The following is a 14,428-nucleotide window of genomic DNA, read 5'->3' as shown; positions in this document are numbered from 1 at the left end:
CAAGACTGATCCTTCAAGAGTCTCAGTACAACCAACTCTATGGGTCTCTTCCACTCTCTCCTTGTCTTCTCAGCCGAAGAACTTGCAACTGAAGCCCAGACTCCTCTGTGGATGTTACCTTATAGGTAGAAGCTGATGATCCTTGAACTTGATTGGTCATTGGGGTGTGTGGGGGGGGATTGGGGGGGTGGGGTGGTAAGAGCAGTCTGGGAGCTAAAAAGCAGGACCGTTGCCCCATTCATGCATGTCCACGTCTCAACCCGACGTCCAACCCTTTGATGTAGAGTGGGGAGGGGGTCATCCTGTGGCATTGTGCTTTAGATACTACTTTAGATACCCGTTCAGATACCTCTGTGGATATTCCTTTAGATGTCTGTCTAGCTATCCCTCTAAATATTTCCATTGCCCTCTAGATATCGCTTCAGCCACATTTACATATTCAGTAGGCTCTCTTTAGATATGTTACATTTTCTTCATTGGTCTGTTTCTATCGGAGACGGGCGAACTACATTCATCATAAAGCAGCAGACCAGACACTATAGTCATTTGTCTGAAATAAAAGAGTGGGTGGTTTTCAATGCACAAACTTTGGTGTGCTTTGGGTGACACAAACAGGCCAATACAAGATAGCCAGGCACCCTTACACAATCACAGATGGAGAGAGACAGACCAATGCATACTAAAGTATGCATCTAAAACCAAAAACAATGTGGTCCCTCCAATGAGTGGTTTTCAACATATACTTGTGCTTTTACATCACTCACACACACACACACACACACACACACACACACACACACACACACACACACACACACACACACACACACACACACACACACACACACACACACACACACACACACACACACACACACACACTCTTTCGACCTCCCCCCAGGGGGTCCGAGACAACCTTCAGATAGCGGCCCTCAGACCTTCCTGATGAAGTGTGTATTGAGGAGCAACTGGTGATATTGATGTTGGGGGGCAGGGGGCCGGCTGCCAGGGTGATTAAGGCAATATGGTGGACCAGACAATAGGGGGATCGTCATGGTTAAGCCTTTAAAAGGACATTTACCCCCGACCCCTTAAGTGTCCAGAGAAAGGTGTAGGTTCAGTGATGTAGAGACAGTACTTTGCAGCCTCTCAGTCCTTGATTGGTCGTTCCATAGCTCCTCCAGCTATGGAAAAATATATGCTGGAATTTTAAAACTGGGAGTTAACAAAAGTAAATGTTTTACAAAAAAACAACACATTTTAGAGATGTCTAATGATTAAAACTATTAGAAAACATTTAACGTTACAAAATAAAAAAGATACCTTACAACACCATTAGTGTGGCAATATCTTATTATTTATCCCTTTTACTAGCACTCATGGTCTATTGTGACCCGTGTTTAAAAGACACACACACACACACACGTTAACATTAGTATATTTCCTTTATTCAGGCAACATTTTCTTATTTCTTCCAATTATAAATTGTAATTTACCTACAAATGAAATTCTCAAAAAATAATCTTCACATACAAAATATATATCCATACAAATTATTCTAATATTACATTTATCTAAAGCAAAACATAAAGAGCCACCAGATGGTTTCAAGAGTGCAAGGGAAATAAAATGAATTGCCTTCGGGCAATATATAGAGAACAAAGCACCTGGGCCCATACATTATCTTTCTTTTTTTACATAAATAGGTTTACACATCCCTAAACCCCCTCCCTATCCCTCCCCCGAAACTTCAAGTATACACATCATGAACCCCGTGATGTTTCCCATCATGCGTCCCTTCATCCCGTTCAACCGGCACCACTCTAAGCTTGCCATGTAGTTTTAGAGGTTCTGGGTTGAATCAAAGTTATCTTATGATGGGTATTGCTGATAGGACTTTATCACAGAGCTGTCACAGTAGGGGTGAACACATGTGTGTTCATGACACTAATACTCATAATTAACATAATGAGCTACACATGTTTTCACTTCTACCGTTACACCTGTGTGAAGTTGAACATGTCCACCATCTTTCAGTGCATGATATAGCAATGGTCTGTTTGAAAGGCTCACATACGTGTTTGAACATTAATAAAAAAGGTATCATTGAAAGGTAAAAGAAAAACAAAGTGTGCAAGAAAATATCCCAGCCGTCCAACTGACGGCCGTGCCGTCCTTTCCACCTCTTCAGCGAACCAGTCCAGAAACTTATGTCAGTGTTAAGAAGCACTGCAATATGAAATAAAAAAAATAAAAAAGACCCCATCATTTTCCACACAACTTTCCACACGAGAACTGATAGTTATTTTTATATCTAGCCATAACGACACTAAACTGTATGGCCAAGAGTAACCCTGGGATGACTTATATCACAAAAATGACTAGCTAGCAATAAAATAATTTTACCTTCTGTCCTTCTGTGGTTTCAACTCTTATTTTTATTTTACCGTTATTTCTTCTGCTATCCTGTACTTTCTGCATGGGACTAATAAAGTACCATCTTATAGTTATATGAAGCTGTGAACAGGTACTTACCAATGGAGCAGTGCACCCACAGGATTCCCCAAGCCCTGGGCCTCCTGCAGACTCAGTGACCTGCCAACACAACAGGGTTTTGGTCAGACAGGCTTTTTATGATCACTCACAACTCGTACACATTTGTGGAAACACAAACGCATGCAATTATTAACAAACTAGGATTCACAATTCACAATTCATTTTATTTCCATTGTGGTCATTTGAGGGAGGTGGTTTAAGAGGGTAACATGGCAGCAACATACATTAAAAAAGACCATTCCAAAATATGAAAATGTCAATATCATACCTATACCCTCCTCCTCACCTCCCGGTACCCATTACAATTCAGAAAGAAAAAAAAAAGAGTCACCTGCCCTTTCGTAGGAACTGTAACCCGCTGTGTCGTCTGATTGGCCGCGTTGCAGGGGGCGGGGTCGGGGGTGGGTGCAGCTCCAGCTGGACCAGGAGGGAGAAATGGTCGGAGGGCACCAGCGGGTGGGGACACCCCACGATGTTCTGGGACAGCCAGGGGCCCTCAGGGGCCCCCAGCAGGCCCAGCACACTCAGGTGGGACTGGCTAAAGAAGATGTAGTCGATCATGCCCTGAAGGCAGGAAAATAGAGCCATGTGTTGAGACGCAGGGGATTTAAATAGGTTACTGGTTCATGAATAGAAGACGTGATTAGAAATGCCTCCTAGAAAAGGCTCTGTGAAAAAGGCAGAGGACTGACCATTGCCTTCTGGGTCAAAATATTAAACAAGTGGCCCATTCCATTTCCCCAAATCAATGAAAAAAAAAATTGACTACGTAACACTAACTAGCAATGAAAATATGCCACACAATCACCCATCCAGCGATAACGACCCTCTCATTAGTGTCTTGCATTGCCTTTTCAAGAGCACACGTATATAGTATTTTGTATAAAATATAACCTCTCTAATGTCTAAATGTGTCATTTAATGACAGTTGGTTTGTGAAACCGCAGTATCCTAGGAAATGTGTAACATAGCTGAGCCACAAGGGGGCATTGTTGCGCTATGAAGCTGAGGCGAATTCAGCCCCCCCCACACACACACTCAGTGTCCCTCTCGCCCATGAAAGCGGGGAAAACGACAGAGCACAAGCTTTACGCTCTGGAAACATCTAGCATACTTTTATTTATATTGCTATGCAAATGAAATATTGCTGTACATAAGAACGACTCTGAACGCTGAACACTTCACAGGTTGGCTTTAAGAAGACGCACCTTGAAGAAGTAGGTGTAGTTGGTGAAAGGCATCAAGCTGGTCTCGTACGCGCTCTTCAGGTGGAAGTTGTGCGTGATGCTGCCGCTGGGCTTCCCGTTCTTCCCGGAGCAGCTGAAGTTGCTCAGGCACTTGCTGTACGTCAGCTGCTTCAGGTCCGTGTGGATCTCCGACACTGCCCCGCAGCTCAGGTACTCCACCACACCTGGACGGCACCAAGACGTGCGTTTCAAATGCATTGTTGCAAATGCACCATCACATAACGCACAATGTGGGATTTGTACCACACAACACATCGCCAAATGGACTTTCACTGCTGCACAAAATGTTCCAATACAATAAAATATAAAGAAGATCTAGCAAGCCCCTGGGCTTCTATTGCCCAGAGGCACACTTTTGTTTGGGTTGTATGGACAGAATAGTCAGATCGACTTTGGGGTCCACACAGCCTACCAGAGTCTGGGAGTGAGTTGAGGTCAGCGCACAGGACGATGGGGATGGGTGGAGAATTGGTGGGGGCCCAGCAGACCCCAGAGGCCCTCTCCGCGATGGTCTTCAGCTCGGACAGGAACATCATGGTCTGGATCAGCTTGACGTCCGAGTACTCGGGGTCCCAGTGCAGGTGGGTGTTGGCCACCAGGATCAGCTGCCTGTCCACCACAGGCTTCAGTCCTGGGGAAAGAGTGGGAGAGCTCCTAATCCCACTGAATCATCCATACAAGATATCAGACCTAAAGGTTTGGGATAGAGGCATCTGACAATCCTACTATATTGAGTGGAATAAAAAAAAAAAAAAATAATAAAGTATAAATGAAATCGTATTTATTTTTATTTAAATAAATAAAATAAACAAGTTATCACATACAAACAGACAAATGTGTGGTAAATATATATTTTTTGATTATTTACGCTCTCACTTCAAGAAAGAGGGTGCATAACCTTGATACTTAAACAAGAACGTTTAATAATAACTAGGCAGTATTTAGTAGAGATTGAGAAGTTAAAACACCAGCATCACATGGTAGTTATGGAAATATGCTGACTTTGTACATGCTTTCATTTTGAATCCAGCCTCTTGCAGCCATGAAAACGGCAACATCCCCAGACACACCATGAGCTTCAACATTCAGCCAGATATTTTCACCATAACAATAGTCAAAAGTCCTCAACAATACACACGACCAGGTACTCCTTACCTCCAGTGAACAGCTCCTTGTTGACCTCCAGGAGCACTGCCACACCAACGTTGTCCTTGGTCATGACTCGGTTCAGCATGTCGTCAGAGCCATTGGAGTTGGCCAGGGCTATCTGGCTGAACTCGACCATGTGTTTCTGTACCACCGTGAACCTGCAGAAAAAACCCAGCCCAGAGGCAACCATTGAGGCCTTAGCAGCTGTCGACACAACCATGGCTTGATCCATAACAGAAAAGCCCTTTCTTTCTTTGTTTGTGTGGCCTCTTATGATCAGTACGTTTACATGCACAGCTTAATCCGATTAAAGCCATAATTTGACTATGCTCCGCAATTGGACAACTGCAATTGTCCCGAGTATACATGCGGTGAGTAAATCGATTCATTGGCCGAAGCGTGTCATGCTCCGGTACGATAGGTGGCGCTGTGCCCATTTCAACTAGTGGTAATAGTTTGCCACTGGTTGACCTCTTTACGTCACCAGCAACAACAAACTCAGGCAGCAATCGAGAAAGATGACTCCTTCGGAGGAGTCCGCATATGACCGAGAGGTCGGAACAATGGAGCGTCGGAGAAATGATATGGACCCGAAGTGAACTGACAGCTGTCTGCTGAAACATCGCTTTCTCATCCATGTTCGTTTCAATCTGGACTTCGGAGAGTCAAAGCCAAAGTTAATTTCCCCCAATTCCTTTTTCCCCATGGGCGAGATAAACCCGACTAGGAGTCTTCTTGTTGTGGAAGTACCAGAGAGTCGGAGAACCCGACGCAGTCTGTATGATTCATAATATCAGAGAATACCCCCGTCAGTTCGGCCGCGGCGCAATGAATGAATAAAGATCGTAGTTATTTTACAACCTTGTTGATGAGAAACATTTAGAAAAACATGTACTTTTAAATTCAGCCTTGGGTGAAATCGAAGCGTAGTGTGTACTGAATGCATGTTGATGATGATACACTCCTTTAAGGGGGTAACTACAATGGCACGACACCGGCTTCCTCCATCTTCTGCGCCAGCTTTTTAAATAAATCGCCTATCCCAAGTGAGTTGACAGCTGTCTGCTGAAAACATCTTTCTCCCGCCGGAGCAGCCCCTCTGCTGCCCGTCCGTATACGGCATCCCTCGACAACAACACGACTATCGTCTCCTTCTACTTCCGGCTCACGGCCCCGGGAAAAGATCTCGAGCATGCGCAGAACGCAATTCAACGCATAATCCAATTCAACTCTGTACATGCACACTTAACTCGACTATAAATCGCATTATCTAGGGGTCTTAATTTGACTGAGTAACCCAATTAGATTTTAGCGTCTAAGGTGTATACATGCATCTTAATAATCCAATCATAGTTGCACTAAGCCAATAATTTGACTTTCTTGAGTGTCATGTAAACGCACTGACTGTTGCAATAGTTTGAGAAATTATTTATAGATGTAGACACATTCAAGCACGAGCTACCACGCTCCGAGGGTGAAAAGAAACCTTGCAAAAATAAACAAACCCTATGGCTCACTTTGATGGTATATGTGGGAAAGCCAAGAACAATGCCTCGACGCGGAGCCCTTACTTCTCGGTCTTGTAGAACACAGCGCAGCCGTCCACATGCCTCCGATCTCGCTCACTCACGTGTTTCGAGCGAGACTTGGCGCAGAAGTAGCCATCGTAGCCAAGAGGTCTCAGCACTTCCTGGAAGAGGTTGTAGTACTGCTCCGTCTCCACTTCCTGAGGACAATATGGTTAGTAAAGAAAATCTCTTTTTATGACCTCTTTTTTTTAAATCTTAGCAGTAAAAAGTGTTATGCAGTCCCTGGGGTATTAATAGTAACGTTTATATAGGTTTTGTATAGAGGATATAATGAAATAGCTAGAAGCATTCTTGATTTGTTTTGAAGACTTCAGTAGGTGGTGTGTGGAAGGAGACAAGTAGTTGGTGGAAGTGGATAATGGTGTGGGAGCTGACAGGCTTTCAGGTTTTTAGTAGAACAGTTTGAACCCTGGCAGCACAGTTCAGAACATACCGGCGAACCAATTGTAAATCTACATACTAATTACAAAACCACCCCCTGCCCACCCCCCAGAGTGTTTATAATGGCCATTGTGTGAATAAATAGGCACTCTGTGATGAAACTTGTATCCTACGGGGAAAGGAGAAGACGACCTAATCCTATGTGTGCCAAGCCTCACATTAAATAATAAAACAGCGCCAGAGACATCTTTACAGGCAACAACATTCCTCCGTCAGCCCATTCATCTCAGGGTTTGCCTTTTCCCCTTCCATAAAAATGTTTTAAATGATGCAACATAAAAACATATAACCAACTTTACCTGCAGACTGATGATGTCTGCGTCTCCAGTGGTGATCTCCTCGACAATGCCCTTCTTCCGATACTCCCAGCTCAGGGCCCAGGACGGGCAGTAGCCGTACATCTGCTGAGTGGCGTATTTGTCGCAGAGCACGTTGTAACACATGACCGTGAGCGCGGCTAGCCAGGGGAGAGGGACAGGGGTCAAGGAGGGGTGCAGACGTCAGAGTTGGTGCAGAGGAAACAGGTTTTACACCAAAAAAAAAAGATCTCTCAAAATGATCCCTCAAAAAGGAGGGTGGCACAGAGTTTGCTCCAGAAACCGATTACGGCAAAGGGGCAGAGTTATGCCTTGTTTCCTGTTTCGTTCGTTTTCGTTTTGAGATATTTCTCAAAGAATGAGAGTGGATGAAGCCTTCAGAAGGCGATTTCTACAGTGGCTATCACACTTTTTTTGAATTTTGTATAGTTTACTTCTGGGATGAATGTAACATTACTATAAAGACACATTTCCGCAGTCTCTACATAGAGTAAAAGTAGCCTACAACCGTTTATAACAGGGTGCCGAGTATGAATATTATACATGTTGTGTTATTTTGGAGTACCTGTGGAGATAAGCTGGTTCCGTGGTTTGAAAGTAACCCACGGTCTAAGGAAAGGTTGGAGAGGACCCACTGGAAGCCATAAAAATATAAATAAATATATAATAATATAAATACAGTCAACAAGAAGATAAACGTTACAATACTGAACACAGGGTGAGCTGATGGAACCATGGATCGAATTACCTGGAAGGCAGTCCAGTAAGTAATTCAGGACCTTTCTGGTTCCTTCTGGCTCTTGATGGAGGATGTAAATGTCTTCAGACAGCGGATTTCCTGCCACACATCAATTCAAAAGCATCATGACCTCATTAGACAAACTCTGGCCTGACAAAGACACATCCACACACACACACACACACACACACACACACACACACACACACACACACACACACACACACACACACACACACACACACACACACACACACACACACACACACACACACACACACACACACACACACACACACACACACACAAAGGTGAAGTGCAGACAGATACTGGCACATCATTTAATGAAACAAAAAAAAAAACACGTCTAACTCCTACCTTCAATCCCCAGAGTGTGTACTTGAAACAGATTTCCCAGTTCAAAGGGTAAAACGCTTAACTTATTTTCGTTTAAATGCAATTCCCTGCAGAAACAGGGGGAAGCGTTTCAAATAATGCATAAAAAAACAAACAGTTAGGCATGTCATTCAGCCGCTTATGCAGCTTCCATAAATAGTTTCAGGTATAGATTTATGTACATCATTCATGTAGGCAAAAGACGCTTGGCCCTCAGCCAACGCAACACAAAGATCAATATCAATTAACATAACATCAAAGTGGTAATCTTCAAATAGACAAGCGAGAACACAGACAAACAGAAAAGTTTGTCTTTTAGTTTTTCACCCTGCCTAGACCTTCCATTTAAATCTAAATCCAAAAACTATAATCTATTATCCATCTGTCCATTTATCTACTGTATCTATCCATATGTTCATTAATATACTGTAATATATGTGTAGAGTATTTACAACGGTACAGTACAGTATAGAAGATAGTAGTGGCTCCTACCGGAGAGAAACGACGGTGCCGATCTCGGAGGGCAGAGTGCAGAGCTGGTTGCAGGACACGTTCAGGTACTCCAGCCTGTTCAGGCAGGCGATGGCAGGCGGCAGGGAGGTCAGGTGGTTGTTGTTGATGTAAAGGGCCGTGAGGTGGGAGAGCCTCCATAGGGAGCTGCTGAGATGTCTGACACCGCCTGGAAGTCAGACGACCACAAGGTCACGATTTAAGCGACAATCCTACTGGTTCGTCTACGTCATGGAGATTGCCCATCATAGTTGGAACTGACTCGTCTGGGTCGAAGAGTGTCGTTCTGGGTGATAAAACCATCACAACTGTCAAACATCCTATATAAATATCAAAATGCTTTGTTGTGTCGATTCTGACTAACACCATTTAGGGTGAGTGTGACGGTCGCCAACGCAAAAAATAGCAGTGGCACTTTTGTCTTTGGAATTATTGTGCGTTTAATTATTGGAATTATTGTGCCTGTGACTGGTAAAAGGTTTCTACCAACCTGCAGTTCCTGTGGATGAAAAAGTCTATAATATATAGAGGCCTTATTTGGCCACTTTTGATAAAAACAAAACAAAGGGAAAGTAAGGTCCAACCCATGCCATCATCATTAGAGGCTGTACAGTGAGCAACAGAGAGTGTAACTGTTCATGCCATAATCCCTTTTGCCACATTAATTAATGCCTCTGTGGTATCCAGTCGAATTGTACTTTTACCACAGAGACAAACCAAAATGATCGTTGTTTTGCCAACTGGCATGGAATTGGCATTTCCAAACCCCAGTGTTTCAGGCAGTGTTGTGCATGAACTAGTTCAAAATAACTATTTCATTGAACAAGTTCATTTTTATATGAACTAAAGAACTTGAACTTGAACTAGTTCAGATTTTGTGACATATGGAGATAGACATATGTAATGGAGAGGATTCATTTAAAAAAATAAGCACAGAATACTCACTCCAACAGTTTTTCTTCGGTTTCTAAAAAAACTGTTGAGCTGAACATGAACTAGTTCAAAACTGAATTGGTGAACTATGAACGTGAATTTATTCATTTTCTTTTGTATGAACTGAACTTTGAACTAGTTCATGTGAAGTGTGAACTTGCACAACACTGGTTTCAGGAGACCTAACTGCCCTGGTGTCATTTCAAATAAGTAATTATCATAACACAAAACGATGCATGATGTCCCAACTGTTCTTTGCCAATTTTCATAAAATACAACTTTGTTGTGAACACTAAAAATAATCCAGTGTGACTTCCAGGCAAATGGCTGTGTTTTAATGGCTTCTAAATGGTAGCAGGGGGATTGTTCACAGGAGAGTAACACCAACCGGTTATCTCCAGTTGGGACCAGTGAGATTTCTTCCCCGTCGCGGCGTCCTGCGGAGACATGATGGTGGACTGCTTGAGGGGTGGAGATGGACAGCGCTCGTCTGACATGGTTGGTGCGAAAGTTCTGAAACGATACATTTTTCTCGTTTGTGTGCAGGGCAAGCCCAACTCGCACGCTGACAGAAACAAAAAAAAAAGTTCGTTGAAAAAGAAAATCCCTTCAATGTCCCAACCAACAAATGTGTTTCTGTTTTTTAAAACCCCGAAAAGAGATTGAAACCTACCCCATGCTCTCATTTAAATAAGTAAAAGCTCTTAAAGGCCCATTTATAATGCAGCTTCATCTGGTTAATATCCATCACCAGTCGTAACGTCTCCAAGTGAGAAGAGCCGACAGACAGCAAGGTTGTTTAAAATAGCAATCAACTGCACTGCTGTAAATCTGCAATAGGCCTACAGATTTTGATGACACTAGGCAACTGGCTAGAAAACACAAGACTAAAGGCAGTGCGTTACACCACTAAAGAAGAATCTAATCAAAGAGAAGCAATCTATCTTGGTGTGTTGATTTATGCATCGATGGGAACTTTAGTAAACAAACAACTTGTACTCGTCCTACACCATACTATGCTTATTGCTCAACCACATTCACGGATTTAATTCGTAAACGCATGTGCAGCGCAATTAAAAGAGGGTCATGCATTTATGGAAACATCAACAAGAAGTACTCCGCCGAGCCTTATGCCAAACGGGCGAGAGCAGCTCAACATGCATGGAAATACCATGACGTGTTTTCATTGAATTATCATCTATGCCTACTCAGTTCAACAGCCTGCGTGTGAAACTTGGCACATACAGCAGATGACGCAGACTTCATAGACAAAAAATGTCAAATACAACAACACAAGGGCAGCCAAAACGATCGGGTCTGCAAGAAGAGTGCAAGAGTAGGCCTACCGCACGCATTAACAATGTCATGTTTGGCCAACTCGATGTATCCATTTAATGGCAGAATGTAATTGTTTTAATTGGTCAGACCTCACCAAAGAGACTGAGCTGTCAACCCTCATACAAATGAAAAGCGAAATTAAAAAGGGTGACTACGTATAATCCATAAACATAGAATAACATGCCTCTACAAAACTAATGAGCGTCCCAAAGGATTCCACACCAGTAACAGGGTGAAATATGCAGATCATGTGTATTCTGCAGTCCAAGTCAATTGACCATGATCATTTATAACCCAAGACAAGAGTAAGAAACGATCAACTAAAACCATTTCATCCACAATGCTTATGAATGCTTATGAAACACAAAATCCAGACTCGACCCCAAAAAATCATTATAATTCCATCGATTCTTTGGGAGGTTTTATACCTGCTGGTCCGGAAGCTCGCTCGCTCGTTGGTACAAGAGGCTCGGGGTCGGGGAGCTAGGACCTGCGGCCACGTGGCCACCTGCGTCATTTGTATGCAACACATGACTGCAATCAACTCTCGCACTCTCCTCACGTGCGGTACGTTTCCCGGGCCTTCTCACCTGCAGCCCCCGCGTGACGCACACTACCTCCGTCAACGGACGCATCTCATTCGCAAATGTTGGATACTGAGCCTATCTAAGCGTTGTTGTATGCACCACCCCTAGAGGGCAGCAACGGAGTACCAAAATACATTTTAGCCAACCGACGAGTATCAAAGGACCACGAATCTGCCCATTCTTGTACATATATTGTGAGACCGTGAACAAAGCCCTGTAATATATGATTCTACAAAGATTTTTAGTTTAGAAAGATAGGCAGGCTAGTATGGGTCCTATGTTCCCCGGTCGCAATTCCTTAACGGGTCCTAATAATATTTAGAAAGGGCTTATTTTTTCCACCATCATTTCCATAATTGCCGTAGGCTATTGCATGACATAAGACTATGCCTTCGCTGATTTAATTCAGCATTTTGTTACGGTAGATTACAGATTACATCCAAATATGATGAGGAGAGATTAGGCTGTAAATTGTTGTAGGCTATCTTGTGTCTTATCTTACCCCATATGTAAAAAAATGTTTCCACAATCCACATGCTATTTCTATGCAGTTTCACACATATGAACAATCTTTAATATGTGTGAAACTAGCAACGATATGTCGGTGTAAAGTCAATTGCGCTGGGTGCAAGATAGGGCCCTTAGTTTGTTTATTATTAGTATTTATTTATTTATTGTTGATTTATTATTATTTATTAGTAGTATTTAGTGTATTTATTATTATTTAATTATTATTAGTATTTAGTGTATTTATTATTAGTATTTATTGTTTATTTAGTGTATTTATTATTAGTATTTATTGTTTATTTAGTTTCGTTTATTTAAATTGTCCAAACGTGACAAAAACAAAAGCCAATTTACAGCCTAATCTCTGCTCATCTAGGCCTATTTGGATATGCGCGTCAAACGGCCTGTAACTGACGGCAATCAGCACTGATGGTGGAAAAAATAACAGACCGGGGAACATAGGACACTTTTTTTGAAAAAGGGTATATAACCTACTGTCTATAGCCTGCTGTATACATCCTACTGTATAGTATATAGCCTGTACAGCAGACTGTATCTATCCTACTGTCTATAGCCTACTGCCTTTAGCAAACTGTTTCCAGCTTTTTGTAGATAGCCTACTGTCTGTAGCCTAGTCTGCTGTCTTTAAAAGACTCCCTATAACCTGTATTTAGCATACTATATACAGTATATCCTACTGGCTATAGCCTACGGTCTACAGCTTTCTGTAGATAGCCTACTTTCTATAGCCTACTGTCTTTAAACTGCTGTCTATAGCCTCTCTAGTCTACTGTAGCCTGTCTAGCCTCCTGTCTGTAGCATACTGTCTGTAGCCAACTGTCTATAGACTTTCTAGCCTACTGCCCATAGCCTGTCTAACCTCCTGTAGCCTACTGTTTGTAGCCTGTCTAGCCTACTGTCTGTATCTAGCCTACTGTAGCCTACTGTCTGTATAGCCTGCTGTCTTTAAACGCCTCTAGCTCCACAAGCTCAGCCCCGCAGGTGATTCCACTTCGTGTCCCACAGCAGTTATGAAGTGCAAGGTTTCCTCTGTGCTTGATTGGTTCTGCCGGGCCCCATTGTAGCGCGCCCTGCCGCTGCTAACAGTGGGCCCCGGAGCCACACCGCTTGTCAACCTAATGAACACACTCTCAAGGCAGTGGGAACAACTCAGCCCAACAACATGTAGTCTCATCTCTCTCTCATCTCACTCTTTCGGTCTTTTTTCTACACAGATAGACAGATACATGCACGCACAGTCATGCACACACACACACACACACACACACATGGAAGGCCAAAAGGGTCAGACCTATGCCTGATTGTAGACGTGTATTGATTTAAAAATATGTATTACTATATTATTATTTCTTTCTCTATTATTTATTATTTCTTTTCTCTATTTCTGTCTCTTTTACACAGACAGACAGATGCACACGCACACAGCAGTGAGTTAGGTGGAGTTGACTGTAGTTTAAGCTGGTGATGTGATGATATTCTATCATTTAACCATTTAGTTTAGGAAACATACAACAACAATAACTCACTGAACCCAACCATCCCAAGCATTTTTTTTTTCAACAAACAACAATATATTCATATTTTCACAAATTAGCAGGTGAACATTAAAACATATATTTTTGACCTAGCGGCAATAGATTTGGGAGATTTATTAAGAATTGGACCAAATGCAAGGTGTGAATCACAACACTAAGCAATTTCTTTAATTAAATTTTCTTTAGTTTTAGTTTTTTTGTTTTAACTCTATTCTACCCTAAATCAGAATGAACTTTTGTTGAGTCAACCCACACCCTCTGGGTAGATAATAAATTAAACATGCTCACACACACACACACACACACACACGTGCACAGTTTGAGTTGTGACAGGTAGGCATTTTTCTGTATGTATGTGAATTCTACTTGCCTGCAGAATGTATTCCAAATACATCCATGTTGACACACATTGGATGATGGGCCTTATGAGAAACATGTGGACGTTGTTGACACAGGTGAGTGCACAGCCTCCCTGCTGTATTCAGGACACCCCACCAGACACATCATGCACCTACGTGGAACTCATCCGCATCGCTCCAAATGGTCAGTTAACATAAACAAAG

The 14,428-nt window shown here is 42.6% G+C and overlaps 1 protein-coding gene across 1 annotated transcript; it reads right to left on the bottom strand.

Annotated features, from left to right (window-relative positions):
- Window positions 1-932: 932 nt before the first annotated feature.
- Window positions 933-10,374, bottom strand: LOC311367534 (CCR4-NOT transcription complex subunit 6-like; the record flags this gene model as incomplete). The annotated part of the gene is made up of 13 exons (XM_084486365.1): window positions 933-1,002; window positions 2,536-2,595; window positions 2,888-3,120; window positions 3,765-3,967; window positions 4,216-4,434; window positions 4,959-5,110; window positions 6,524-6,678; window positions 7,282-7,439; window positions 7,865-7,933; window positions 8,048-8,137; window positions 8,417-8,502; window positions 8,927-9,113; window positions 10,266-10,374. 13 exons carry the CDS (start codon window positions 10,372-10,374, stop codon window positions 933-935), a joined length of 1,791 nt encoding a protein of 596 aa, XP_084342491.1.
- Between the last annotated feature and the right edge of the window lie 4,054 nt (window positions 10,375-14,428).

Source organism: Micromesistius poutassou (assembly GCF_964030765.1).
Source record: "Micromesistius poutassou genome assembly, chromosome: 22".
NCBI classification, from domain to species: Eukaryota; Metazoa; Chordata; class Actinopteri; order Gadiformes; family Gadidae; genus Micromesistius; species Micromesistius poutassou.
This window is presented reverse-complemented; position numbering and strand designations above follow the sequence as displayed.